General features: G+C 33.2%; 2 protein-coding genes and 1 long non-coding RNA gene across 3 annotated transcripts; 1 reads left to right on the plus strand and 2 right to left on the minus strand.

Annotated features, from left to right (window-relative positions):
* The first annotated feature begins 1,071 nt into the window (after positions 1 to 1,071).
* Positions 1,072 to 3,157, plus strand: LOC121173100 (uncharacterized). Its single transcript, XR_005887300.1, has 2 exons — positions 1,072 to 1,712; positions 2,892 to 3,157. It is a non-coding gene; the product is annotated as an uncharacterized lncRNA (long non-coding RNA).
* On the minus strand, positions 2,978 to 5,542 carry LOC100797970 (uncharacterized). The gene is made up of 2 exons (XM_003538174.4): positions 5,061 to 5,542; positions 2,978 to 3,403 (listed from the first exon to the last, which is right to left on the minus strand). The coding sequence occupies exons 1-2, from the start codon at positions 5,325 to 5,327 to the stop codon at positions 3,245 to 3,247; spliced, it is 426 nt and encodes a 141-aa protein (XP_003538222.1). The 5' UTR covers positions 5,328 to 5,542; the 3' UTR covers positions 2,978 to 3,244.
* A 1,557-nt stretch (positions 5,543 to 7,099) lies between these two features.
* On the minus strand, positions 7,100 to 15,807 carry LOC100778124 (glycosyltransferase-like KOBITO 1). Its single transcript, XM_003539171.4, has 11 exons — positions 15,282 to 15,807; positions 14,377 to 14,526; positions 14,194 to 14,246; positions 13,719 to 13,827; positions 13,463 to 13,597; positions 13,291 to 13,335; positions 10,427 to 10,614; positions 10,204 to 10,345; positions 9,069 to 9,115; positions 8,874 to 8,961; positions 7,100 to 7,835 (listed from the first exon to the last, which is right to left on the minus strand). The coding sequence occupies exons 1-11, from the start codon at positions 15,648 to 15,650 to the stop codon at positions 7,545 to 7,547; spliced, it is 1,617 nt and encodes a 538-aa protein (XP_003539219.1). The 5' UTR covers positions 15,651 to 15,807; the 3' UTR covers positions 7,100 to 7,544.
* Positions 15,808 to 27,865: the final 12,058 nt, after the last annotated feature.

The raw sequence follows: 27,865 nt of genomic DNA on the forward strand, positions 1-27,865 counted from the left end.
AGCAATCCCTCAACATGGAGATGGCTATTGTTATGGCAAGGGTATGGCAAACTATTTTGTTGTACAAATCCTTATTTTTCTCCATTTTTTTAAATTATGGTTTGGTTTGATCTGTAATTTGTTCATCAAAACAATATTCTGCTTGTTGAAATGAAATATCAGGATTCTAGCATGGACTGGATTCTTCATCTTAATACAGATGAATTAATACACCCAGCTGGTGCTCGGGAATATTCTTTAAGGCAGTTGCTTTGATGTTCCAGGACATGTTGATATGGTCATATTTCCTAACTATGTGAGTAGAATCTGCAGATTCTTTATAATTGTTTATTTTTTATGTATATTTCATGGTATTGGAAAATATTTTGCTATATTGTTAGCTTCAATTTTGTAACTTGTGTTGCTGTGTTTGTCTCTTTTGGGAGAGCAGTATTGATCGAGAAGATACCAAAGAACCTTTTAGTGAGGTAAGTCTTGAAAGTTGTACATAGTCATTCCAAAAAGTGTCTAACTTATTGCAGAGAACCTGAAATAAACAGCGTGTCATGGATATAATTGTATTAAGCTCATCAAATAATATATGTAAATTCGTTTGCAATGCCGTTTTTTTTCTTCAGTTAACTATGCTGATCATTTCTAATTTTCTACAATTGAATATACAAGTTCACTAAGAGAAAGTAATAGATTCTCTATATCAATAAATCTGACCTACATTGTGTCACTGAATTTTTTGTTGGTGCATCTGAGTTTGTTGAATAACAGAAGGAATTATGACATTTGAAACACATTTTATTTCAGTTTCTTGACTGTAAAATTTGAAATCTCTATTATCTACGTACTAATTTTATGGTTTAATTGAGGTGCAACCTGAAACATCCCATTTTTGATAAATAAATTAAAAAAACTTTTCAGTTAAAAAAAAGTAAAATTTTAAAAAATGGTGAGATTTTTATAATTAAATAAATAAGGAAAAATAATTGTATTAAAATAATAGTTTGAAGAAAAATAAAAAAAATATTCGATTTATTCATTTGATAGGAAATAAAATAAAGTTTCTTTTTATAAAATAAAAAAAACAAATAAATAAAGTAAATAATAGATTGTGAGTACCTTAATTATAAATAGAGACATGTTAGGTATGTTTTGAGACTGATGATAGCATTCTCTTCCTCTCAATTCTGTTTCCTTTTTTTCCTTCCCAAAACACTCTTTTTCCCGCATACACTCAAACCTGTCTTAATAAAACGATGATTTCAGACTCGTTAATCATTAGATCATCGTGATACAACACCACCAGGTTCACAACTCATTTCCGAACATTCTTACTGTTTTGAATTTGCGAAAAAAATGTCAGAGCTAAGAGAAATATCCTTCGCATTGTAGTTTTATTTTTCCCCGCTGAGACTCAAAACCTATCAAGTAAAACTACGATCTCAAACTTGTTAACCGTTAGATCATCGTGAAATTTAGATACCTGGTTCGAAATTCAATTCCCCACACATTCAGCGTTGGAATTTGTGAAATAATATTCAGGGAGAGAGAAAAGTGAATCGCACGAAGATAGTACAAAATGAAGATTTTAATCTCTTCTCCTTCTCTCTAGCGCTTGAAAATCCTATCACACCAAATCAGAGGAAAAGCTCAAGGAATCTCAAGAAATTGCTAGAGATGCCGCTATCGCTGTGAGAATACACACGTGAGTCTGCTTAAAGGTAAGGAATGAATTTATCGCAATTGGGATTAGAATGAACATGTGTAGAAATCTTTAGGGGATCAAATTTGGGTTTATTTTTGGGTGTTTATTAAATTATAATTTTCCTTTACAATTATAAATATGGTATTGTTGTGTTGATGGATCAATTGATGTCCTAATGCGAATTGGTTGATAAACTTGACTACTCTTGGTGTTTTCATATTTTTGACCTATGATTTGATTCATTGATTTTAATATGATTGTGTGGAATTGTTTGAGGAATTTTACTCCCCATGTTGTGAGAAGCATTTTGTATATACTGTTACATTGATATTATGAAATTGTGATTCAAATTGTGAGTAAGTGACAAATTGAACTTGTGATGAATGGTGAAATACATGTGTATTGCGTTATGAGCTATGAACTGTGTAATCACACAATTGTAAGACCTTTTAAGGGCGACGAGTTAATGCGCGGCGAATATTGTGATGGAAACCACTGAGGGGACTCGACGAGTTTAATCACAAGCGCGATGAGATAAAATTATTTTGAGAACAATTGAAGAGTTGTGGTACAATTTATAGATAGAGTCTGCGTGCTAAAATGTTTTATGCATTGGACCTGAATCAGGAGAGAGAGACCCTGACGGACTCTTCGGAGTGTAGGCCTTAGGGGTAAATACACCCGGTTTGAGTGCTCCTTTAAGTCTGTACCGATCCTACATGGTTGAAGCATTCTCGCAAAACAGCATGACCCCGATTGGTCTTCCTAAGATTTTACCTAGTGAGAGTGACCTAATTTACTAGTGCATGGTTTGCCTTGTCATATACTCCTAGGCGTCCGACGAGATTTTTCACTGACAAGATATCACATTACATATAGGATTGAGTCTTAGTGTATCTCTTACATAATGTTTGTGTATTGATCGATATTGATTGATTTAGTGATATTGTGTTTTGATCCTTGAGTACATGAATGATGTGAAAATGAATAAGACGTGTTGTGTTGTGATGTTACGCAATAAAGTGATGAAATAACGTGAGCTATGTTTAAGTATGTTATATTTTGCTTATATGATATGTAAATCTACGTGTTGTCTTGTTTATCTCTATTAGCTAAGAATGTGATAACTGACTTCCCGTATGCTATTTGTGTTTGAATCCTATGATGATCTCAAACCTTGTGTTTGTGGGTGCAGATGGTTAGGTGGATGATTATAAAGAACCTCATGCTAAAAGATACAGGAACACAATACTATGATAGTATGTGACATTGAGGTATAAGTTTTTATATTAATAGCACTTACATTTGGAAAAATAATATGTTGTGTTACATTGTATTCCTTTATAAGGTTACATTCATCTTACATGATTATTGTTTTTTTCAATAGATTTGATGACAAGCTAACGATGCAACATTAACTGAGGGAAACTTGGATGCTTGAAGAAAGACATCTCCCCTTTGCCTCTAGATTTGTAAGTCTTCTGATCTATCTACTGCAGCAAAATCATCCTAGATAAAAAAATATAGATTTATAGACAAGATGAAACTTTAAGCTTCCCTTTTGGGTCTATTGCGAGCTTGTGTAAGGGCAGGCTTTTCTTGCACATTAGTTTCCATACTATCCTCTTCGCTGCTGACATCATCGTTATCATCATTGTCATCGTCATCATATGTTTCAAGTTCCATTAAAGCTTCATTTCTTGCCATCTGGTATTTGTAAAAGATGTCAACAAATCAGGTGGCATAACCCTTTTTTAACCTAAAATCAATTTCCTCATAATCATCTCCAATTCCACATACTATTTATCAAAAACGACAGATAAATGGCATACTGTTAAAAGAAAACAGTTACGAGTCTTCAATTCCAGATACATGATTGATTAAAAACTTAAAATTAGTGTGTAACCGAACAAGTAGACTTTACATGCTTTATTAGGCTGGTAATAGAATCACATATCCTTTACTCATGGTTCCTAGAGATGCAAGAGTTTCAGATGTATGTTGGTAGAAATCACATATCCTTTATGGAAATGGAAAGTGAATTGGAGAATTCAAATAAACGGGTTCAATAGTTTGTACTCATCAAGAATTTAAGGTCAAATGAGTTTTCAACAAGAGAATTAGTGTTTTTCTGTGTCTGTATTCATGGGGACTGTTATGCAAAAAATATCAGCAATCTTCTCAAGTCTGGCTGGACTCATAAAAAGTTTGTGTTTGCTCTTGTGTACACAACTACCTTGTATGTCCACAATCTTCTAGAGTCAGCACTCAAAATGTTTTTAAAGGTGCAAACAAAGATTTCGCGCTAAATTTAGAACATATCTATCACGTTGAGATGAGTGAGGTTGTATAGGTCATTTTAGCAATGCATATTAATCTTCAAGGAATGTCTTTACATTTATCAACAGTTTATTTGTCTCTCTCTAACTAAGAATTTCTCTCACTTGAGTGCTGGGCCATTAACAAACAATTAATACACTAAGACACAAAGAGAAGCTGAATCCGAGGCTGTACTGCAAATTATAGTAATCAAGAGGCAAAAAACAAAAACCAAACTTTTCCAATTCCACCAAACAATTCTACAGTTCAGCACAAATTCATCCACTTAGAATAATCATCACCATACCCTTACTATTATAAGAAGGATACTAGAACACACTATCTAATCTCATTATAACTAACTTTTTTATTATTAACTAAAATTTATCAAAAATCACAAAATGACCCAAGTCTCAATTAATAACAGTATAAAGAATACGTTGCTAACATTTCTTCAGTAAAGAGTGAGAACAATTGCGTGAAACCAAGATGGGGAGTTTCGTCAAACAGGTGGAAGACATGTTACAAGTGTCTACTAGGCTAGCAACACAAAAAACCCGCATTACCGAAAGACCCAATTATCCAAAAAAGTTAACTTTATTCTATGCATAAGTTAATTGATTTATTTGTTTATCTATTTATATTTATTTTTATTTTTAATCACCGTACATAGGACTTTTTTGTTCTCTGGGACTTTGAGATATCCACAAGCTTTGACACTACCGAGCAACGGTAAAACAACTAAAACTTATGCTACGCTTTAGATCCATTAGCAAAAAAATATATTTGCTAATAGTATTTATAACGTACAAAATGTCTCGTATATTGATAAAAAAAAAATGCTTAGGAAAAAGACCCAACATATTTAAAGCAATTTTTTTTTTAATTTTATTTTAGGTCTCACTTGTTGTTGGATAGACTTTACACTTTTGGTATTTTTCACCGGTTATGAGACTAATCCTCCAGAATTTAAACAAACTTAACTTTTTTCCTTGTTTTACAAATTGCAAGTGTTGACCGAAAAATTTATCCAAAGAAAAGTTACCTCTTCAAGCCAGTCTCGGTCGAGCTTATCGCCCATTCGAAGTGCAGCTAAAATGGTGACGCCGAGGAGAGAGGACGGGAGCGCAATGGCAAAGAGGATGCTGCTAGTGCTGGGACCCGCACGAGTCGCCACCGCCGAGCCCCGCCGTTCCCGGCCGCCGGCGTGGATGCGAAGCGCCGGAGAGTTGAAGAAGAAGGGCGGGGCCCTCAAGGAAGCAAATGCGGAGAGGTGAGAGATTGGATTGGAGACGCAGAACAAGGTCGTCATCGCTTATGGTATTTGTTGTTGATGATGATGCTTTTGTTTCCCTTTTCTATATCTTCGATATTTTTTTCTTGACGTTGACGTTTTATTGTGTATGAAAATATGTTAATTTTATTTTAAAATTATAGGACTGTTATTCTGTGTTTTTAAGAATATTTAATGGTGAACAATTTAATTCATCATATTGTTAAATAATGATAGCTTTAATCTTTAAAATTACAAAATAGCAACTTAAAATTATTAATATTTGATTATTTTAGGATTAAAATAATATTTTCTAATTTCAAGAATTAAGTTAACTAATATTTATAATTTTAACAATTAATATGATGATTACACATAATTCAATTAATATAATATTTTTAAAAATAAATATGTATAAAAATTAGAAACTTATTCATGAAAGAAATAAGAATTCATTGATTAGACTGACTTAACTTTAAAATCTAATTTTGAAACTAATTATTTCCTCTGGTATTTATTAAAGGTTCAATTAATTAATTCACATAGATTAAGGAATTTAGTTGGGAGTATTAAAATTGTTTTAAATTAGTAATTTTTTTTCAAAACTAATCAGCATTAATGAGTTATGTTTTTATATTATCACTTCATTCTAGAATTGATGTTAATAAATGATATTTTTGTTAAAAAAAAAAAAGCAATTAATGCATGACAAATTATAGATTAGATCTTTTATATATATAAAAAAAACCAAACTACTACACTTTTAACTTTGATCTTATAATAAGGGTAAAAGAAAGTAATATTTTTTAAGAATACTAAGGAATAAGAATAACTCTCCACCAACAAGTAATTTATTCTCTTTGAAGTATAAAGATTATTAAAATAAATTTTATGTTTCTCTTATTTTTCATTACAAATTTAGTTCAATTGATCAATATGCATGTCTTATTATAAAATTGTCTTATATCTAGGTCTGATTCTTACATATAAAGAAAAAAAAAACATTTTCAATACACAAACACAAAATCAACTAATGGAGAATTTATCCTACTTGTGAGGTGTGTAATGAAGATGACCCAAGATATCAAAAGATTAGGGAGAAAGGAGAAAGCCCATGCTTTCAATATTTAATTAAGAATTAGTAAAGTTAATATTAAAAATGAAACATAATATTCTTAAAACAAATTACAAAAGATATTAAAAATATGTTCAAATTAAATATATCTATCAATAATGATTGACACGAGGAGAATATTCAATTTATGCACTCTCAAGATCCTTGGCGAAGATTAATCACCACCAAGAACTACTTTGTACTTATGGTAAAAAAAAAAAACAAAAAGTGAAAAGAGAAACGAAAAAAAGTCTAAATAAAATTGCCCTGGAATTTAATGAATTTTAGCCCAAGCCTAAATGTGGGTGTTGGCCCAGCTATATCTTTTTTCAAACAGACCGATTATCAACCTAACTATGAAGTAAACACGCAAATAAATCATATCATATTCTGAATAATGAAAATCATGTCCAAAGTCCTAAAATGTATATTTCTTTCACATTTTTCCACTACCACAGTTTTCACTTTTCAAAATACGTTACCTGTTAATTTAGTTAATAAAATGCATACAGTAAAAAAAGTTGATAAAATACACATTAAGGACTTCAAGCATAATTTCAATCATCTAGGACAAATATATGATCAATGATATATCTTTGAAAACTAATTTGACTATTTACTCTCCAACTATTCGAATGGATCAACCCCAATACGGTTCTGATCTTACAACTATTACTAGCAATAAGGAAACAATAAATATTCACTAATAGGCTAATAGCATGTCATAGTGGTTGCTTGTAATCGTTGTATAGCATAAAAGGTATGCGTATAATACAAAGAATAATAGACACGAGTGAAATAACATACTACTATCCCAGTCACAATTCCAGTAGCTGGACTTGAAAAGGGTATAAAAAAGAATATTCATATTAATGGCACTCAAGTTTCTATACAAAAAAAAAATGACTTGCGATATCTAACTGTTTTCATCAAGGGCCATCCACTTCCAAAACCAGCCACTGACCACAATCAATACTCCATTTGGACAGCAACAAACACCAAATATTTTCAAAGCTCGGATAATCAGAAAAAGCAACTAAGATGCTCTTTCTTCACCTGGAGATTCTTCCAATAAAGCATAATATCGCATGACGACAATGATACTTAAAATGGACGGAGATGGAAGCATTCAGAGATTAAGATTAATTGTGTGAAATGAGGCCATTGTTATCTAATCCTGGGGGAGACAGTGGTGGTACAGCTACTTGGTGAAATGCAACAGATTCAATAGATAAAGCCTTCCTTGTAGCTGCTTGAGATTCTTTGGTTCTTCCAACCTTTCTTGAAGTTGAAGGGAGGGTGGTTACGGAGGCGACGGCTCTCGATGAGTTACTACTATCAATTGACAGCAGAAAGTTTTCTTTGGAAAGTGACGGGGCAGATGCAATGACAGAACTGAAGACTCCAGATTCCCTTAAACTTTGAATTATGACCTGAAGAAGACCAATATAGGAAATGAGTTTGGAGCATAAAAAAAGTTGAATTATTTTGTAGATCCTTGAACTATTTGATTTTTAAAAAAAAATGTCTCTATGCTTTAAAAAAATATGTAATGAAGTCCTTGAACTTATAAATCATTTTTAATTGGGTCCCTAACAAGTAAGCACATTTTCGTTAGAGTTCCAATAAGTACAAGGACCTAACTAAAAAAATTAAATGGTTGTGGTTGTGGGACCTGCTGAATAATTAAACTAGCAACATGGCCCCTAAAGTATTTGAAAATTTCCAAGTTCACGGACCTATAGATAAACTTAACCAAAAAAAATGTACATACAAAAGGATAAATTAAAAAAAAAAAAAAGTGGAATGATAGAAGCAATTATTTATACCATCTAGAAATTAAAGGTTCTCACTAGATCTTAACTCTTAACAAGTCATATTTCCATCTTAAGTGACACATTTTAATGTGTTTGGCAATGGAAGGAAAAACAGGCCGTAGAAATAAAGTAGTAGCCAAATGTTTTCCCACAACCAACTGGGACAATTGGCCAACTTTCTCCTCATATGGTGTGAGTATCTTCTTTCTGTCCAATCCATTTACTTATTACTATCCAAATCTATGATTCACTACTTGAAAAACGAACTAAGCTTGCTGTTAAGATATTAGGTTTTAGAGAAATGCTAGCAACACTCTCTATTATTGGTTGAAATTTATTGAAAATCACAAATTTTGTGGGTCTCACCTCTCATTTAATGACTCACCTGATTTTGTAGTTTTCAATAAATTTAAACCAATGGAAAAGTGTGTGTTAGGAGGAGTGTGTTAGAGAGTGTGTTGCTAGCACTCCTCTAGGTTTTATTAGGTTATCAGTCTTATTAGCAGGCTTGGGTTAGTAATAGTAGTAGTATTTAACCTTGTCATTAGCATATATAGGGCTACCAGGTCAGGGTATTGCAATAATATTTTAAGTTCATTACCATTAACCTACTTTCTCTTCCCTAACACTAGACCTATAATACTTATCACTTACCATGGGAGAATATATGCGAGTCAATACTCCCTTCCTCAAAAGTTTCATCTTCAGGTCTTTATCACCCCACACAACATGCTCATTATACCTGGATCAACAAGCAAAGACAAATGTTTTTGGAAGATCAATAACATAGTGGTTAAAATATGGGAGAGTTAGTGCATAAATAAATACAAAGAATTGAAGCCAACATACCACTTCATCATTTCTTCTTCAGTTGCAGTTGAAGCAATAATAAATGCCTGAAATTGACAAGTGTATTAGGAGGAACAAGTGCTTACATACAAGTTAACATTCCCACACCAGAAAATATAAAAAGGGTAGTTCAGTGCATGAGGCTCCCCCTATTGTTGAATCTAATGAGGGCCAGCTCTAGGAAGCATTATCCCATATCCAGGAAGGCCAATTGTAATACTAGAACCTGTGACCTTACCATTACACAAGTGTCACACCTTTCACACTAGAGAAAAGATACTCAACCAAATTCACTGACAGCCAAACTTAAGTTCAAGCTTTATAAATGAGCCAATCTATTTGTGAACTATTGAACTCCAGCTTGTTAAGTGCTCAATCAATCTCGTTCGATTAGCCAAATAAAAAAGTTCAAACTTAAAGTAGTAACTAGCTTATTATGTATACCTAGATTATTATAAATTTATCATTTTGTTTATTATATTTACTAGAAATATTATAATTTTATTTCTTATTGTCCTACCCATATCATTTATCTTATTATTTCAATCATCAAGATTCATATTTTAAATACACAACCATAAACTTTCTTCAAACAATTGACCATTTCTATCATTAAAGATTCCATTTCTAATCTCAAATCATCATTATAAATACAAAATTATTCCACCTCCGGTCCTATTTATAAACCTATTTATAAAAAACCAAGTGATAGTGTAAAATACACTATCACTTGTTTCTCATATAAAGGACCGAAGGTAGTATTTTATTTCTATTTTTACTTCACCTAGTACAAAATTATGTTAAATAATAAAATATTAAATTAATAAATAAACACTTTTTACAGAATTTTGATAAAAAAAATAATCAAACCATAAACTAACTCAAATAAGTCAACAATCCCAAGCATCATATATTTTAAACAAGTCAAACTCAAATTTTAAATTTAACTTGTTTAAACCGTAAGCGAAGCTTGAGCAATCTCTTTTTCCTCGCAAGTCAAACCTCAATTTCAAGTGTTTAGCTTGTCTCACTTACACTCCTACATACCGGTATAAGAAATCCTGTTTTCTGACATACAATCAAAGCAGATAACTGAACAGGACAGGACAAAGAATAATAAAATCCGGAAACTTACAGATCTATCAAATTCCAACATGAAGCATCTTTTGACATCTTCTTTTGTAGGTTTGCAACCACAGCGGTCACGTCTAGAAGTTAAGTCTGAGAATTTAGCATATGTGTAATGTAAAACAGCAGCCTCTTCCAATTTGATTTCACTAGCATAATTCAGAAGAACTATCAGGGTAATAACAAAAAAGTCAAGGGATACACATGTCTTGTGAATTCAAGGATCATACTTAGGGGTTTTCATATAATTATGCCATCTATGTGCACCATTAGGCCGAAGATGATCTTGTATCCGAGCAGCTGATTTTCCATTCCCGTAAGTCAGGAAGTAGTTTGGATTGCCACGTACAGAATCTTTATACATGCCAAAGTATGTATCCTTTGGAAGATGGTCGTAATTCTTCTTAAACATTGATACCTGCTTTGACAGATAAGGAGAAAAAGAGGTTACAAATTTATAATTTAGAATTACTTTTATGTTAGGAGATTTAGTTCAAACCAATATAATCCTTTTAATTGTGGTGTACATAAATCTAATCCTTTTAATTGTGGTGCATAACCATAGTAGGAGTGTGGCAAAAGAGTCGATCACAGTATTCAGCTTTGACTAGAGGGTTTTTTCTTTTTGAGCTATGAGAATACTAAAATTATATCCTCAATCAAATGAAATGAGGGATAGAATCATAATCAGATATCCCACAAGAATTTCAACCCCAAAATACAAACCTTGTTTGACCGAGGCAACCATGAAATAGAGATCACTGAAATGCTTATTCTAAAATATAAAATACTCCACAGTTTATAAAGGCAGACGAAAAACCCATGTTCTTTCGTATCACACAATTGGACTAAGGGAACTTCAGTTCACTGCCTAAGAGGTGTGTCATGTGTGAGCCTCCAAGATTCCAAAGCGAAGTTTACTTTTGCAATGTGCTGATCACTTATCCAGGAAAATAAATTTGGGTTTGGCATGTTTATTTAGTTAAATTTTTCTAATATCTTCCGGACTTGGAGCCTGGTAATGCACCATCAACTTTGTTTTGTTAACATTTTAACAAAGCCTTTTATGCTAACATTTTCAGTGATTAAAAAACTTTGAAACATTTCGCTATGCTATCCTACCCACCTAAATCAGCTGAAAAAAATTCCATCATGATTCTCAACCCAGCAATAAATGTTTTCCATCACAACATCTCAACCTTAAAGGAATTTTATCCCCTCTAAAGTACAGTGACCTGATGCACCAGTTTGCGTAGTAATCTCAAACTTTGAACTAAAACTAAACGGCTTAGGCTTGCACCTCAACTAAACCATAAAATTATTATGATATAGCTAATAGAGATTTCAAATTTTACAGTCAAGAAACTAAAATAAAATGTGTTTCAAATATCATAATTCCTTCTGTTATTCAACAAACTCAGATACACCAACAAAAAATTCAGTGACACCAGCTTTGTCAGTACAATGTGATATTCAACTATGTATAGATAACGTAGGCCAGATTTATTGATATAGAGAATCCATTACTTTCTCTTAATGAACATATATGTTCAATTGTAGAAAATTAAAAGGCTAAAATATGTTTTTCGTCCCTATAAATATTGAAATGTTCAGAATCTATCCCTGCAAGATTTTCAGTATGTTTCTTGTCCCCGTAAAATTGAAATGTGTTAAATTTTCGCTCGGCTAGACTTGGTTGAGTTCCAAACCTACGTGTCACTCTCCTATTGATGTGTCACTTCCTCATGAGTCCCATGGCTGCCTACTACTTGTTACAATTTCTGGGGGTTAAAACCCCCCCCACAAAATGCAAAAAAATTATCACAATTGTTTAACCATTCTTTTCTAACCTTCATCTTCTTTGAAGTTCTCAACCACCAAAGCCGATACCAGAACGAACACACACAAAACAGAACAAAACAATAAAGAGGGGATTAGCTAGTGCAGGGGAGCTGAGGTCCCACACAGATCTGGTGACGTCGGGGCCAGCGACACGCAATGACGATGCAGAGGTGCGCACGATGATGGGACTGGTTGGTACGGAACGCGCGGTGGAGGGGTGGTCCAGGCAACATCACAACATGGAAGAGACAGGGTAGGGTGGTTGGGGCCATGGTGGTAATGGCACGCACAATAATGAGGGGGCTGTTGACAATGACATCCCCACCTCTGCCAACAAGGGGGCACACGCCTCGACCATCGGCTTCAATGGCTTTTTCGCGATTCCGATGAACAAACCCCCAAAGTCATTCTTCAAACCTGATTCTACTCCAACCCAAACTGGCCTGAGTCAAACTTGCTCCAAGTCGAGCTCCATGTGCAACCATATCTCAATATTCATCTCCTCTGCCATGGGCTCTGCAAGCAGATCTCAACATTCACCTCCACCTCCACCTCCATATAGATCTCAACGTACTGAGCTTCTCTGGCGTGAAATCGACGTTGCAGCACGCCGTGACCTCAACACTCATAGTCTGGTTGACGATGTGGATGCACGCGAGCACATTCATGGAGTTGTTGTGATCGGCGACGGTGATGCCGAGCACGTAGATGTTGCTCACGCAGTAGTTGATCTCCACACCGACAATGACATGTCGCTCCATGCCGCGAGGGGGTCATCGCCGATGGACTTTGGGGCATAGGCGTCGTCCGGAGTGCAGTGCTTGTTGGCTTGTAAGGCTGAATCACCCATGGATTCAAGAGAGAGGGTTGAAGCATTGACACTTGTCGGATGTTAGTTGGCTAATGGACTCACTTGTTTGCAAAGTCATCTGCCACATAGGTTCAGACACAACCGAACTTAGCTCTGGACCAAAATTTGACGCATTTTAATTTTGCGAGGACAAAAAACAAAAAAATTTTGCAGGGACGGATTACAAACATTTCGATATTTATAGGGACGAAAAACATACTTTAACCAAATTAAAAATTATCAGCATAGTTAACTGAAGAAAAGAAACGGCATTGCAAACGAATTTACGTATATTATTGATGAGCTTAATACAATTATATCCATGACACACTGTTTAGTTCAGGTTCTCTGAAATAAGTTAGACACTTTTTGGAATGACTATGTACAGCTTCCAAGACTTACCTCACTAAAAGGTTCTTTGACATCTTCTCGCTCAATACTGCTCTCCTAAAAGAGACAAACACAGCAGCACAAGTTACAAAATTGAAGCTAACAATATAGCAAAATATTTTCCAATACCATGAAATATACATCACTAATAAACAATTAAAAATAATCTGCAGATTCTACTCACATAGTTAGGAAATATGACCATATCAACATGTCTTGGAACATCAAGAAGCAACTGCCTTAAAGAATATTCCCGAGCACCAGCTGGGTGTATTAATTCATCTGTATCAAGATGAAGAATCCAGTCCATGCCAGAATCCTGATATTTCATTTCAACAAGCAGAACATTGTGTTGATGAACAAATTACAGATCAAACCAAACCATAATTTAAAAAAATGGAGAAAAATAAGGATTTTTGCAACAAAACAGTTAGCCATACCCTTGCCATAACAATAGCCATCTCCATGTTGAGGGATTGCTTCACAAAAAGTTCATAATTGCATGGTTTATAAAAGAAACCTGCCAGCCATGTCTCGTTCCAAATACGGCTGATGCAACCCACAAAATAAATAATTAGTATAACTAAACCATCTCTTAAAAATTAGAATTTAGAATAAAAAGTATCCTGAAGACAAAGGGGAACATAAATATTCTACAAGAGCATTAACAGTTTAACAGGGGCAAGGAAAAGAAACAAAATTTTATAGTAATGAGCATGAACAAAAACAAACTTGAATAATTACAAAAACCATTATGGACATACTGAAGCGTAAAACTATTATGGTTAAAAAAATCCTCCATATATCTATTTGCAAATCAAGAAACTCAGAAGAACACTATTCTATTACAATTGTAAAATGAAAAAATCAATTGTATGGATAAAAGTTGGTAAGAAAATGGTAAACTTGATTAACCTCTTAGCCTGTTGTTCTTCCAGCTGTTTTGTTCTATATATAACCTTTACACCCTGGTTTAAACAACATAAACCAAATTAGAATGGTATTATTAGAGAAAGGAGGAAGGAAAAACATATAAAAAGAATCAAGTCCTGATTCCTGAATCCTGAGAAGGATAGAATACTGTATTTGTCTACTTACAGGAATTGATTCTAGGACATTAGATACTTCAGGAGAAGCTGCCTTCCCCTCCACAAAAAGGAAAAAATTTGTCACACCAATTACTTTATGGTAAAACATCCAAGGTAGAATCTGCTCAAGCCCTGCTGATGTACTAGTCGTAACACAGATCTGCACATCAAGAAAGAAAAAACGTGGATTAAATCAATGGCAACATAGATACTTCCATTACATCCGCCGAGAGGAAGTAAATTGATATATGGAGAATGAGAAAAATGCTTACGGTCGATAAAAATAACTAAAGGATAACAACACTAACTATCAATCATATTTTCAAACAAATCAAAAAAATCTCTACATCATCCCAATTCACAAACAATCCACCCAGCACAGATCACAAAAGCAATAAAACACACAGATCTTGTTAACAATGTTTGCTCAAATTCAATCAAACCCATCAGCTAGCTATCTATCATTAACTAAAATCAACTTTCCTACAAGATCTGTAATAATATAACGGACTACAGCTAACAAAACTGCTCGAAAAATAATCTTACCAACAAAAATTCCCAAATCAACCCCATTTATAAAAGTCCCATCAAAACACACAGATCGCACAACCTAAGCCACTAGAACTTGCACAATTTACTCAAAATCCCTCTCAGCATGGATCAAACCCAAAATAACATCCCCACCATGAAGAAAACCCCCTTTTTTTTCTTCTTCAAATTGCTGCCATGGTATGGGGGAAAAGACAAAATAGTAACCCTCCCCAAATATTGGTAGTAATAATAAAAAGAAAAGAAAAATTGAAATCCCTACTATTTGCTTCAAACTCTAGCCAGAACAGAACCAAAAAAAACAGTCACAAATAAGGAACAATGAAATTTAAAAAAAAAATTATAAAAATGAAGCATAGAAGGGACCTTAGGGGTGAGAGAGGCCTCAAAGTCGAGCTTCCAATTGTGGTAATAAGGAAACGAAGGAGAAGCGGTGCGGCCAAGATTGACGCAGTCGGAATGATGGGAGTTAGAATTATGGGAGGAGAGATGGGAAAGGGGAGAAGGCTCCATGCCGGGGAAGTAGTGGTGGGACCCACGCGGGGACGAGAGGGCTGTTGGATCGGTGATGCCGCCGCGCCATTGGAGGATGAACGCAATGGCTGCTAAAGACACCGGGAGGATGGTCAGGAGGAGAAGGATCTTTGAAGTAAAAGAATGGGAAGAGAAGGAGGAGGAAGAAGAAGATGGGTTTGGACGGAGAGGAGCGTAGAGCTGGTGGTTGGAGACCGGCATGGTGGTGGATGCGGTGGTTGGCGCACCCAACACGGTTGCGGAAGGAGACGACAACAACAAACTGTGACTGGTGAGGAAGGAGGGTGTCAACTGTCAAGGTGTTTCTCCTCAAGTGTGTACATCTTTCCTTTTTAAAAAATTGGAAATTTATTACTGTAGTCCAAATCTCAGAGTGAATTTGTTAGTGATGATTTATTAGATAAGTTGTTTATTTTAAATTTAGCAGCTTTACGTAACTTTAAAAATTTTACTTAAAAATTTATTTAAATGTTAAAATTAATAAAGTAGGTTATTGAGTCACAATAAATTTTATAATTAAAAAATAATTCATTGGTAAGAATAAATTTAAAAATATATTGTATAAGTAACTCCTTGTTAAGTCACATGTTCAAATGATAAAAGAAAAAAAAAAACTTGTTATACAATAAGGAGCACGGTTTTGGGAAATGCCTGATTGTTTAAATAGTGGTTGTTGTATATTTTAAATATGTGACCCTTATAATGCTAGATAGATTTAACAACTTTGCATAAAAGTTTTTTCTAATCCTAAATTTTTTAGAATATTTAATTTGAATTACATTAAATTTTATTATTAAAAAAATAATTCTTTAATTGATAAGAATTAATTAAACAATAATTATTTATATAAAATATAAGTAACTCACTTAAACAATATATTATCAAATTATTTGTTCCAATGATAAAAACTTATTAAACAACTTTGTGTAATTTTAGACAACTAATGAAGCATATGTCTTGTATAAGGGTGGGAATAGGTCAGGACGATCTATAGCGGCCTATGACCTGGCCTATATAAAGTTTGGTCTGTACTGACCTATTTAATTAAAAAGTTAGGCTCAGACTTTTTTAAAAGTCTATTAAATTAAATAGATCAGGCTTAGTCTTATTAAAAAGCCTTATATATATATATATATATATATATATATATATATATATATATATATATATATATATATATATATATATATATATATTATTTTTTTGGGTACCAATTTATACTTATATTATTTTTTGGGTACAATTAATTTTTTTTTTAAAACTAGCCGACTTTGATTATAGTGTTCCATAACTTCTATTCCTATAATCACTTTAATTACAATTAAGGTGTGAGTCATGTGCTTTATATTCCTCATTATTTTTATATTTTTATTGACTTTCCTATTCGTGTTAACGTTTCAACAGACTTTTAAAATGCTATCAGGTCAGGCCAAGCTTTTAACAAAGTCAGGTCGAGCCAAAATAAAAGCCTTTGATAGGCTATAGGCTAGACTCAGGCCTCAAAAATTCATCGTAGACTAGACTCAGGCCTCTTAAAGCCTAGTTTGACTTCCCATCCCTAGTGTAACACTACCACTTTTGCTTCAAATTTATGGAAAATTAATTAAATTGAAATCACCATCAAAAGTTAAATTGTGGTGATATTTTGATTGCAAAAGTTACACTAACAACTTTGCTTAATTTTAGACCACTAATGAAGTATATGTGCTGGAGATGCTATAAGACTAACACTATTGTTTCAAATTTATAGAAAATTAATTAAATTAAAATCATCATCAAAAGTTAAACTGTGGTTATATTTTGATTACAAAAGTTACATGATCTAAAAATCTAATAACAAATGGTAAGTTTTGTTGATTCATCAAAATTTCAACAATATTTTTTAATTGATTAAGTTGTTTTACTTAATAAATTTGTTTTTTGTTTACTTTTTAATTAAAATAGTTTTAAAAGGTTAAAAATAAGAGATGTAGTAAAGATTTGATAAGATCTGAAATTATAATTTAAGGATGATACATTTTTATTGTTACCTTTTTGTAAATAAAAATGTATTGGTGGTACTAAAGCTTGTAAACTTTGTTGGTATCGGTGTATTTACTGTTGTATTCTGCTATTAGACCACTTTTTGTGGACTCTAACATGTTAATAAAATTTACTCTGTTGGCTGACTAAAAAAAAGATATTTATTATTAGAGAAAGGATTATATTTTTTTTATAATTTGATATAGAATGTAATTTTTATTTATTCAATCATTAAATTATATCTATATACTATCGAGATCGTTTGCATCAAATTTTGTTAAAATTGAACGACAATAAATAGGTAATCAAATGATTCACATTTAGTATATTTTAAATTTTTTTATTACGTCGATTTTAATTTATATGAACAAAATATCAAATGATTTTGCATTGATATAAAATTTTGCATGTGTAATCTATGTGAAAGAGACTTTCAATCCAACATCGAATTTTAATGAAACATTATCCCGTTGAAAGTTATAGATTGGTGTAATAATTATCAAAGTTACTCTAGTGTAATTTGATCAGTGTAACTTTGACAACTATTACACTATTCTATAATTTGATAAAATGTGATTTTTATTAATCTAACCGTTGAATTATATTTGCGTACTATCAAGATCATTTGTGTTAAATTTTGTCAAAATTGACTAATAAATTTAAAGCGAAGCCAAACATTATGGTTAAATAATAAATTTTAATTTTGGTTCCTTTTAATTATTGTTTTGCGGTTCTACCCTCTGTTTTTTTTTTACAATTTTAGTCCAACATTTAAAAAATTCCACAATTTTGATTCAATATTCAATTTTGTATATGTTTTTTAGCCTTCAGTTTAGTTTAATTGAAACCTAGATCTAATATCATCATGTAAAATACCTTACAAATAATTTAATTAATTCAAACATAAAAAATAAAATAAAAAAGTGTATAAAATTAAGAATTGAATCAAAAGTGTAGATTTTTTAAAATGTGAGAATTAAAATTGTAGGAGAAAAACAAGAGAGCTAAAAATGTGAATAAGAAATTAAAGGAGAACTAAGAAGGTGTATTGAATTAGGATTTCAAAGGATTTTAAAAGTCTTTTTATATATATAAAAAAAAAGCATTGTGGTATCCAATCAAGATTTTTAAATTATATAAATAAGTCTTGTGGTATTCAATTAAGACTTTTAGAATTTTTTTAAGAAGTCAACAAAATCCAATGGTATTCAATTAAGATTTTTTATAACTTAAAAAAAGTCTTTAAGCATTCAAAAATATACAAATTTCAATGGATTTTTTTTTAGTATAAATTTTGATGGATTACATTTGACTTTTTAGTAGAAAATACCCATCAAACAATCTCACCCAAAACCGTAAGATTTTCTTTGACTCTTTTTCTTTCTTTTTTTGTTGGTTACCAAACTTTCCTATTTCTCACCACACATAACTTTTTCCCTCTTTATTAAAGACAATATATAATTCCTCATAGTATTTTTGTAAAGAACGTTGTTCTTGGCTCGTGAAGATGGCTCTGTTGTTCATGATCATGGCTTTATGAGTGATGTTGCAACTTCTTATTTCAATAATCTTTTTTCCATTCAAATAATTGTAATGATTTCATGCTTGTCATCAATAATATCTCCACTTGTGTTTTGGCTTATGACAATCACTTTCTAATTGATTCTTTTACCATTGATGAGTTCAAAAATTCCATTTTCCAAATGAACTCTGATAAATCTCCGAGCCCTAATGGTTTGTACCCAACTGCTTTATAAAAAAAATTTGGCATTTGTGTGGCCCTAAGATTTTTCAATGTGGCATTTCTTGACTTGAAAATGATACTTTTTCCCCCACACCTAAACAAAACATCGATTGTTCTAATCCCTAAACACAATAACCCCACATCCATGGCTGATTTCCGGCCCATCTCCCTTTGCAACGTCCTCTACAAAAATGTCAAAAAAGTCCTAGCCTATCTTTCCAAAAATCATTTCCATTGAACAATTTTCTTTTGTAGAGGATAAATCAATCCTTGACAATGTCCTGTAGCCTCTTAACTCATCCATCACATGAGAAATAAATCAAGGGGAAAAATAGTAGAAATGACTCTCAAAGTTGATATCAATAAAGCTTTTGATAGGGTGGACTGGACTTACCTGTTTTGTCTCTTGAAAAGAATGGGTTTTCATGATAAATGGGTTTGTTGGATTCAACTTTGTATTCAAATTTTTTAATATTCAGTGAGATTAAATGGTGATTTTGTTGGGCAAATTACTCCAAGAGGTCGTAGGCAGGGTGATCCACTATCACCTTACCTTTTTGTTCTCTATACACAGGGACTATCAGCCTTAATAAAAAAAATTTGAGAGCAGAGGGGATATACACGAGATCAAGGTGTGTAGAGGAAACTCCTATCCTCGCATTCCTTTTGTTTGCTTACAAGTGTTTTTTTTTTTATATTTTGCAGGGTAGATGAATCTGAGGCAAACATCATAATAGATATTTTGAATGTTTATGGTGCAGCCTCTGGACAATTGATTAATTTCCAAAAATCAAAGATCATTTTCAGCTCCAATACAAATTACCTTCAAAGACAATACCTATCATCTCCCCTAGGTGTGACTGAATCTATTGGCACAAGTAGATACTTGAGGCTCCCCTCCATCATTGGAAAATAAAATAAACAAGTCTTTGGGTTCTTAAAGGAGAGACTTTGGAAGCGTATCTGTCATTGGTCATAAAAAAAAACTCCCCAAGGCTGGAAAGGATTTCATGAATAGATCAATTTTATGGAGCAATTTATTTGTTTAATGAATTTAAAATGCTTTGTGGTTAGATTACTCATTTAGGTAAAAAAAAAAAACTAAAAGGAAATGGAGTTTGTGACATTTTTATAAATAAGTTTAATTCACAAAAATAATAAAATTTTAAATTTCACAAATAAAAATTAAAGAATAATAAATTATTTTTCTCGCGGCCCGCTCTTGACACTTGCTCGACTCACTCCCTTGTGATTTTGATCCTCATTCATTCTCCCTCACGGTGGCAACCCTTGCTCTCTCATAATGGTGATCCTCATTTTATCTCAATTTTCTTGTTCTCTCTCAATTCAAAACACATACTTTCTAAATGGTTCATGTAACACCCTGAAGTTTCAATAACTAAAAATAGATGTTTGATGTAACTCTTGCATTGTTTGATTAATTTTGATTAGTTGAGGTGTTGTTTGAATTATCTATGTGATTTCTTGGTGTGGATGTTAGGTTATGTGGAGTTTGATCAATATGCGTTGGAGCTGGGTGATTCCAAGTTTGACACAAAACATGTTTGGGTAAATCCTAGATCTTGGACACGTTAACCATTAGATCGCCTTCAAATTAGGACTGTAGGCTTACAACCCAAGTCTTCAGGTTTTGACCGTTTGGATTCACGAAATAACTTCCGGAGCCTAAGTTATGAACTTTGCACAGAAGCAGTGAAATATGTTGGAGTAGGAATTCGCCCAGGTGAGTCTCAATTGGGCCAACTTGCCCAAGCGAGAAAATTTTTCCTGGGCGAGTCTTACAGGTTACAACGATGTCCAATAGCACAAAAATATATGTTTTTCTCCGTTCTTCTCCCCCAAACCCTCACCCAACACCGCAAACCTCCTCCTCCACTACCCATGACTACCGGTGACCGTCACAAGCTGTCATTGCTTGCCATTGAACCACCGCAAGGAGAAGAACACTTTAATCAAAGAGGAATCTTCATAATCCAACTTAAGGATTCGGCAGAGAACATAGCTCTCAACCCTTCCTTCGTGGTTTCTTCGAGGTAATCATGACTCCTTTGTCTTCTCCTAGTTAGCTTTAGCTTCCCTTAGTATCTCTTGTGATTTGGACACCGTCATATGATGTTTTTACACTTCTTTTGAAAAATCTTTGAAACTGAGATGTTGTAAAAGTTACCTTTTTAAAAAATTGATGTTGTTTTCGTGACCTTCGTTGAACCCCGGTAACATTAGCATGATCGAAATTCCCAAATGATGTCTCTTTGATGTAGACCCTGCTTAGCCCCTTTTAATTTGGATGGGTATTTGACCCCAAATATTGATATTAACCATGTCCTTAAAATCTATACTAAATTGTCTTCGATTGGAATATAGAGCTCTATGGTAGGACTGACGGACATGAATGTGAAAGACCTCCAAGCAACGCAGAGAGGAGCTAGCAAAGAGATATTGATAGGTGAGGGGAGTTTATTTTTTGTTTACAACTTTTGATATCATAGTTAGGGTCAGGGAACTCAATTATAGGGATGTATGTCTATCCCTGTACATATTGGTTTTCAAGAAAATTGTGTTTTCGACTAATGGGATGCGATATATTTGTTATTGATTAATGAAATTGTGAATGATATTATTGTCTTATGAGACTTGTGTTGTCTAAAGAGCTGTGGAATGTGAATCCCAGACATGAAATTATATGTATACATGTGGAATGTGATTACTGATGATGTTAATGCTGATGATAATATTGATATGAGATGACGTTGATGTTGATGATGATATTGAGATGAGATGATATTTATGTTGATGATAATGTTGATATGAGATGATGTTGATGTTGATGAGGATATTGAGATGAGATGATGTTGATGTTGATAATGACATTGAGATGAGATGATGTTGATGTTGATGATGTCATTGTGATGATGTATGTTGTGTATGTACATGAGGGGTGCAGTGACCATGTTGGATATCCCTGAAGGGGAAAATAGAGTGGTTAAAGAGTTTTAGACATCCCTGGAGAGGGAAAGGATGACTTAGAATCTTTAACTATCCTCGATCAGTGCATTAATGTTGTCCATGTTTCATACTTTATATTGTATGAAAATAGTATAAACTTTGTCAGTAAGTACTCGTAGTTTTTCATGAGGAAAAAATACTTGTACTTGGGGGCATGTCTCTCAGTTTGGAACTTCATTGAGACTCAGGCTTATCACCATTGGGGGGGAGTTGACTATGCACAACATGGTGACCTCGACACTTGTTGACTAGTTTTCCTAAGTGAGAGTGTTACGCTAAGGCTATTTCCTGATGAATGGTACCACATTGCATTTGAGAGTTGAGTTAGGTGCATGCATCATTCTGAGCATGATTGATTTGAATTATGTAAAAGTTGATAACTAGTTTAGTTAAGTGTATGTTGAACTCATGGATTATTGTAAATGATTATGATTATTGTTATTGTTTTCTTGCTAATCATTTTCATCTGATGCATTGTTAATTTTTTTGTATAATAAACTCACCCTTGCAATTTTGTACCGTGTGGTTGATATCTATGATGATCGCGAATCTTAATTCATAGGAGTAGATGAACAATAGTAGATGACGTGGAGGGAGATTATTTTGTTGGAGTCACCAAGCCGACTTGATGAAATTGGGAATAATTTTGGAGAGAGTTGTGTTTTGTTATCAACTTTTCTGTAGTCGGTTCCTTGATTCTTTTTTATTTGGACATGTAAATCTCTTACTTAGATACATGTATAAACTAAATTACTTTCTGTCATGTGAATGATGTATCATGGTTATATATATATATATATATATATATATATATATATATATATATATAGTTATTTGTGTGTTGTTTGGTGAATGTATATCGTGAAAGAAAAATTTACCCCCATTTTTCATAATCAAATTAATGGAGTTTTCACTTAAAAATTGAAATGTAACATTTTAGAGTTAGTGATATCATAGCGATGAGGCGGGTTGTTACATTAGTTGTATAAGAGCTGGTCAAATCTTTCGGCCAGTGAGTTGTGAGTCTACTATGTTTCTTTGTGCATTATGTTATTACCTTATTGAATGTCTAATGTTTGAGTGCCTGATTATTTCATAGTTACTTTGGTTGTTTGTGTTTGGAACTTACTCACATTATTGTTTTTTCGTGGGTTATAGAGATTTATGGGTGTGGTCATAACATGTTTGTATCCTTGATGTCTTTTATACCATGGGTTTCGGTTTCTTGTCTCGAGTTATTAGACTGGCCATCTGGATAATTCATGAAGTGCAATGGGACACCATGGCAAGCGGTCAGGAATACAAAATGGTGCAGGGTGAATCTTAATGTCTCGAGAGAGAACTATTGTAGAGGAGTGATTTCTTGAGGCATCAACTTTCAAGAGTAACTTAAGTAGGGACTTAAGATAGGCGTGAAATTATTTTATTCCTTTTCTTGTGTGTCTTCCTTCCATGTTCTCACTTCTTGGTGTGCATAAGGAGTGATGGCTAGATGGAATGATCGTGCAATAACTAATGCCCTCCAAGCCTTAGCCTAGGCTATAGGGAATCAAAATAAAGGAGAAACTTAAACTTTTTGTGTCTTCTTTGAATGATGATCTTGTGGTAGAGACCTCGACTAGTGGTTGCGTGTTAACTTCTGATGTTTATTCAAATTATCCTGTAGAAATTTTTGGTAGAAAATTCCTGACTGATCTGAGTTAGGGGTGTTCATGGGCCGGTTTGGACCCAACCCAATCAAATTTGTTCGGTTCGGTTTTCACAATTTTTTTTAACCCAACCCAACTCATTCATGAATAGTTTGGTTCGGTTCGGGCCAATAGATTATCCATTTAAATTTGATCTTTTTTTTTCTTAAAACTACTACTTTACATCATGATTCTTTCAAATATCCAATACAATAAACACAATATTATCAAATATCTAAAAGTAGTAAAATTGATTCATTTAGCACCATCAACATAATATTCTTAAATAGACTAATACAAATTAAAATAAAATATTCTTCAACGAGATTTACTATAATAGTCTAAAACACAATTATTTTCTACAAACTAATTTCTTGCAACCAGATTTGCTACAACCACATTTGTTGCAACCAGATTTGCTGAAACAAATGAACAAAATATGATCCATTAATATTATAAACATGGTAGAAAAAATAAATATGAAAAAAGGTGAAACAAATAATAATGTACCTGAAAGCATAGTTCAAAAACCAGGTTCAACCGGGACCTAGTGGCATAATCGGGCTGGTTTGGTTATTGGACTGGGCGTGCATCTGGCCCGATACGACTCAGTCAGACTCGACCGGTTTTGTGCAAACCTGGTGACCTGGCCGGTTTTTAAAACCCATATTGGGTTTTCGTGTAAAAAAATACAAAATCGTCAAAACGATGTCATTTTGAGAAAACCTAAAAAACCTCACCCTTCTTTCGACCCTTCTTTGATTTATGTCCATTAGTTGTAGCCGCAGAAAGCCCTAATCAAAAGCTCATCTAAGGCGTCTGCTACTTTTTTGTCGAACAATGTTAGCCGCACACACACACAAAACACTTTTGCTTTTCTTTTTAGTGTTACTGTGTAAGTTTAGTTTTCTGTTTTGCTTAAGTACACGCCCCCTGTTTCTTCCACAATTCCACGGTTTCGACATTTCTCGACAAAAAACACATAATAACATTATATATATAATTTTGTCTCGGCCCTTTTATATTTTATTTGATATTTTTCCCTTTTGTCAATGTTAATTATCTTATCATCATACCAATTAGAACTTTTCCCCCTAAATTATTAATTTATGAAATCATCCTCAGACAACCTCTAGAAAATTGCATTAATTATATTTATGCCAAAGATAACAAAGAAAACAAGAATGAGGGTATTATAGTTTGCTTGTTAGTTTCTAGAATTCAATTTGCTACACACCTTGACTGAAATAAACATACAAAAACATTTATATGCGTTCATCTTACAAACTTATTCTTAAGCTTTTGGCTTGTATTGGTCCTTGACCTGGTTGCCCCATTTTTCATGATTGAAATAAATTTTAATACAACAAGTATGCTCCTAATGTCTTTAGTTTTTAGGAACATTAATCTATAGCATTTATCTCATAACTATTGCATAACTATGGCACAATACCTTAAGAGTTTAGTGAAATATTTTGTTGTTTCATCATATTTGTACATTAGATGCTTGAAACTCAATTCTCCTAACAACTCTGGAGAGTATCACTATTTTCTTTTATTACCCTGTTATATAATAACCACATTTTCTTTTGCAACTATTACGCAAACATCGAAGGGTAAGTGTAAACCAGGGTGTCCTTGACCAAGAAGAGGTACATAATTTGCATTTGACTTATGTATCAATTAGCTACTTAGATTTTTAAGTATACTTTGGTATCATCACTATCATGTTAATTATCAATACCAAAATATATTGAAAGAAATGCCTTCCTAACACAGTTTAAACTTTAAATAATACAAAGATTAATATGGGAAGAGAAGAATGGATCATACCATCTTCTTTCTGTATTATGGATATTCAGTACTTTTGTTTATAGAAGCTTGATGTTGGGTTAATTTTATGTAGTTTGTTTAATTTTATGACAATAAGTTTCCACAAAACAGGTTGGCGCAACAATTTTTTGTATATGTGAATATAATGCATATGGTGATTGGTCAAGATAATATTAAAAAATATGCATTATGAGATTTTTAAAACATGATATATTGGTGCTTTTACCTAGAGTTGAATATTTGTATTCTCTATTAAAAATCTAGTTTTTTTCTTTGAATATCATATATGATGATATGATCACTAACTAATGAAGTTAATGTTTGCAATTAGACTTGAACATGTTAGCTACTGAAGTTCCATCATCTCAAGAAGCATCTATTCCAAATAATTCTTAGAATGTTAAAGGGAAAAATGATCTAGCTTGGGGACATTGTAAACAAATTGATCAGGGTGTTACAAAAGTGATAATGATGTGTATTTATTGTGATAAATGAATTAAGGGAGGTGGTATTAATAGGTTTAAGGCTCACTTGGCAGGACAAAAAGGCCAAGTAGAGACTTGCAAGAAGGTTCCTGCTGATGTCCAACATGAAATGAAGCAACTACTTAGACAAATTGAAAAGAACAAAAAAAGAAAAGTGCAGCAGGAACAATCAAACAAAAGTGATACATTTGAAATGGATGAAGACCCTATGGGAATAGTTAAGGAATTAAGAGGAACTCCAAAACCAATTTCTTCCAAGTCTCAAAAGGGGAAGAACACTCCTTATGTAGATGATTATTTCATCCCTATAACAACTCCTGGAGCTCAACCTAGCTTGAAGAGTGTCTTGCAAAATAAGCAAATTATAGAAAAGTGTGACAAAGCCATTGCAAAATGGATGATAGATGCTCCAGTGTCAATTAATGCAGTTAACTCGACATATTATCAACCTATGATTGATGCTATTAGTAGCATGAGTCCAGGGTATAAAGCCCCAAATTTTTATAGAATTTGTGGTCCTTTGTTAAATATGTGGGTTGATGAAGTGAGGAAGCTTGTTGAAGGTTACAAAGAAGTTTGGAAGGAAACTGGATGTACTTTGATGGTTGATGGGTAGATTGACCGCTCTAAAAGACCTCTCATTAATTTTCCAGTTTATTGTCCTAAAGGGACTGTTTTCTTAAGGTCCATTGATGCTTCGTATGCTTCTAAAAGTACTGAAATGTTTTTTAAGCTTTATAAGGAGATGGTGTTATATGTTGGAGCAAAAAATGTTGTTCACATTGTGACCGATAATGCTGCAAATTATGTTGTTGTTGGTAGGTTATAGGAAAAAGAGTTTCCTAAAATATATTGGTCTCCTTGTGCTGCTCACTGCAGTAATTTGATGTTGTAAGACTTTGGGAAATTTGAGGAAGTAAGTGAGCTTGTTTCACATGCCTAAAAAATAACTAAGTACATATATAATCATTGTTATGCATTATGCTTGATGAGACAACATACAGGTGGAAGAAATATACTCCGTCCAGCTCTAACTCGGTTTGCAACTAATTTTATTGCCTTGCAAATCATATTGGCCCAAAAGGATGCATTAAGGGCCATGGTGACATCTAGGGACTGGGCAAGCTCAACTTATGCCAAAGACTCCAAGGCTAAATAATTTGTGGAGTAAATCTTGGACTCTGGTATTTGGAAACGGTGTATTGATATTGTGAAGCTTACGGAGTCATTAGTTCGTGTGTTATGTATTGCTGACAGTGAAGATAAACTTGCCATGGGTTTTCTTTACTAGGTTATGTATAAGGCCAAAAAGGAGATGGTTATGAGGTTTTAAAGAGATAAAAGGAAAGTGGAACCTTATTTGGAGGTCCTTGATAGGCATTGTGATTCACAGCTTTGCAAAGATCTATATGCAGCTGGTTATTGGTTAAATCCGGCTTGTAGATTGAATGCTAAAGAATTTAAGAAGCATTGGAACACACAATCTGGCATTTTGGAACTCATTGGCAGGTACACACATGGAGATCTTGAGTCGCAAGATAAATTAAATGAAGGCATGAGGATATATAAAATTTTTGAAGGAGATTTTGCTAGAGAAGTTGCAATACATGAACGGAA

This window comes from Glycine max, chromosome 11 (genome assembly GCF_000004515.6).
Source record: "Glycine max cultivar Williams 82 chromosome 11, Glycine_max_v4.0, whole genome shotgun sequence".
In the NCBI taxonomy this organism is placed as follows: Eukaryota; Viridiplantae; Streptophyta; class Magnoliopsida; order Fabales; family Fabaceae; genus Glycine; species Glycine max.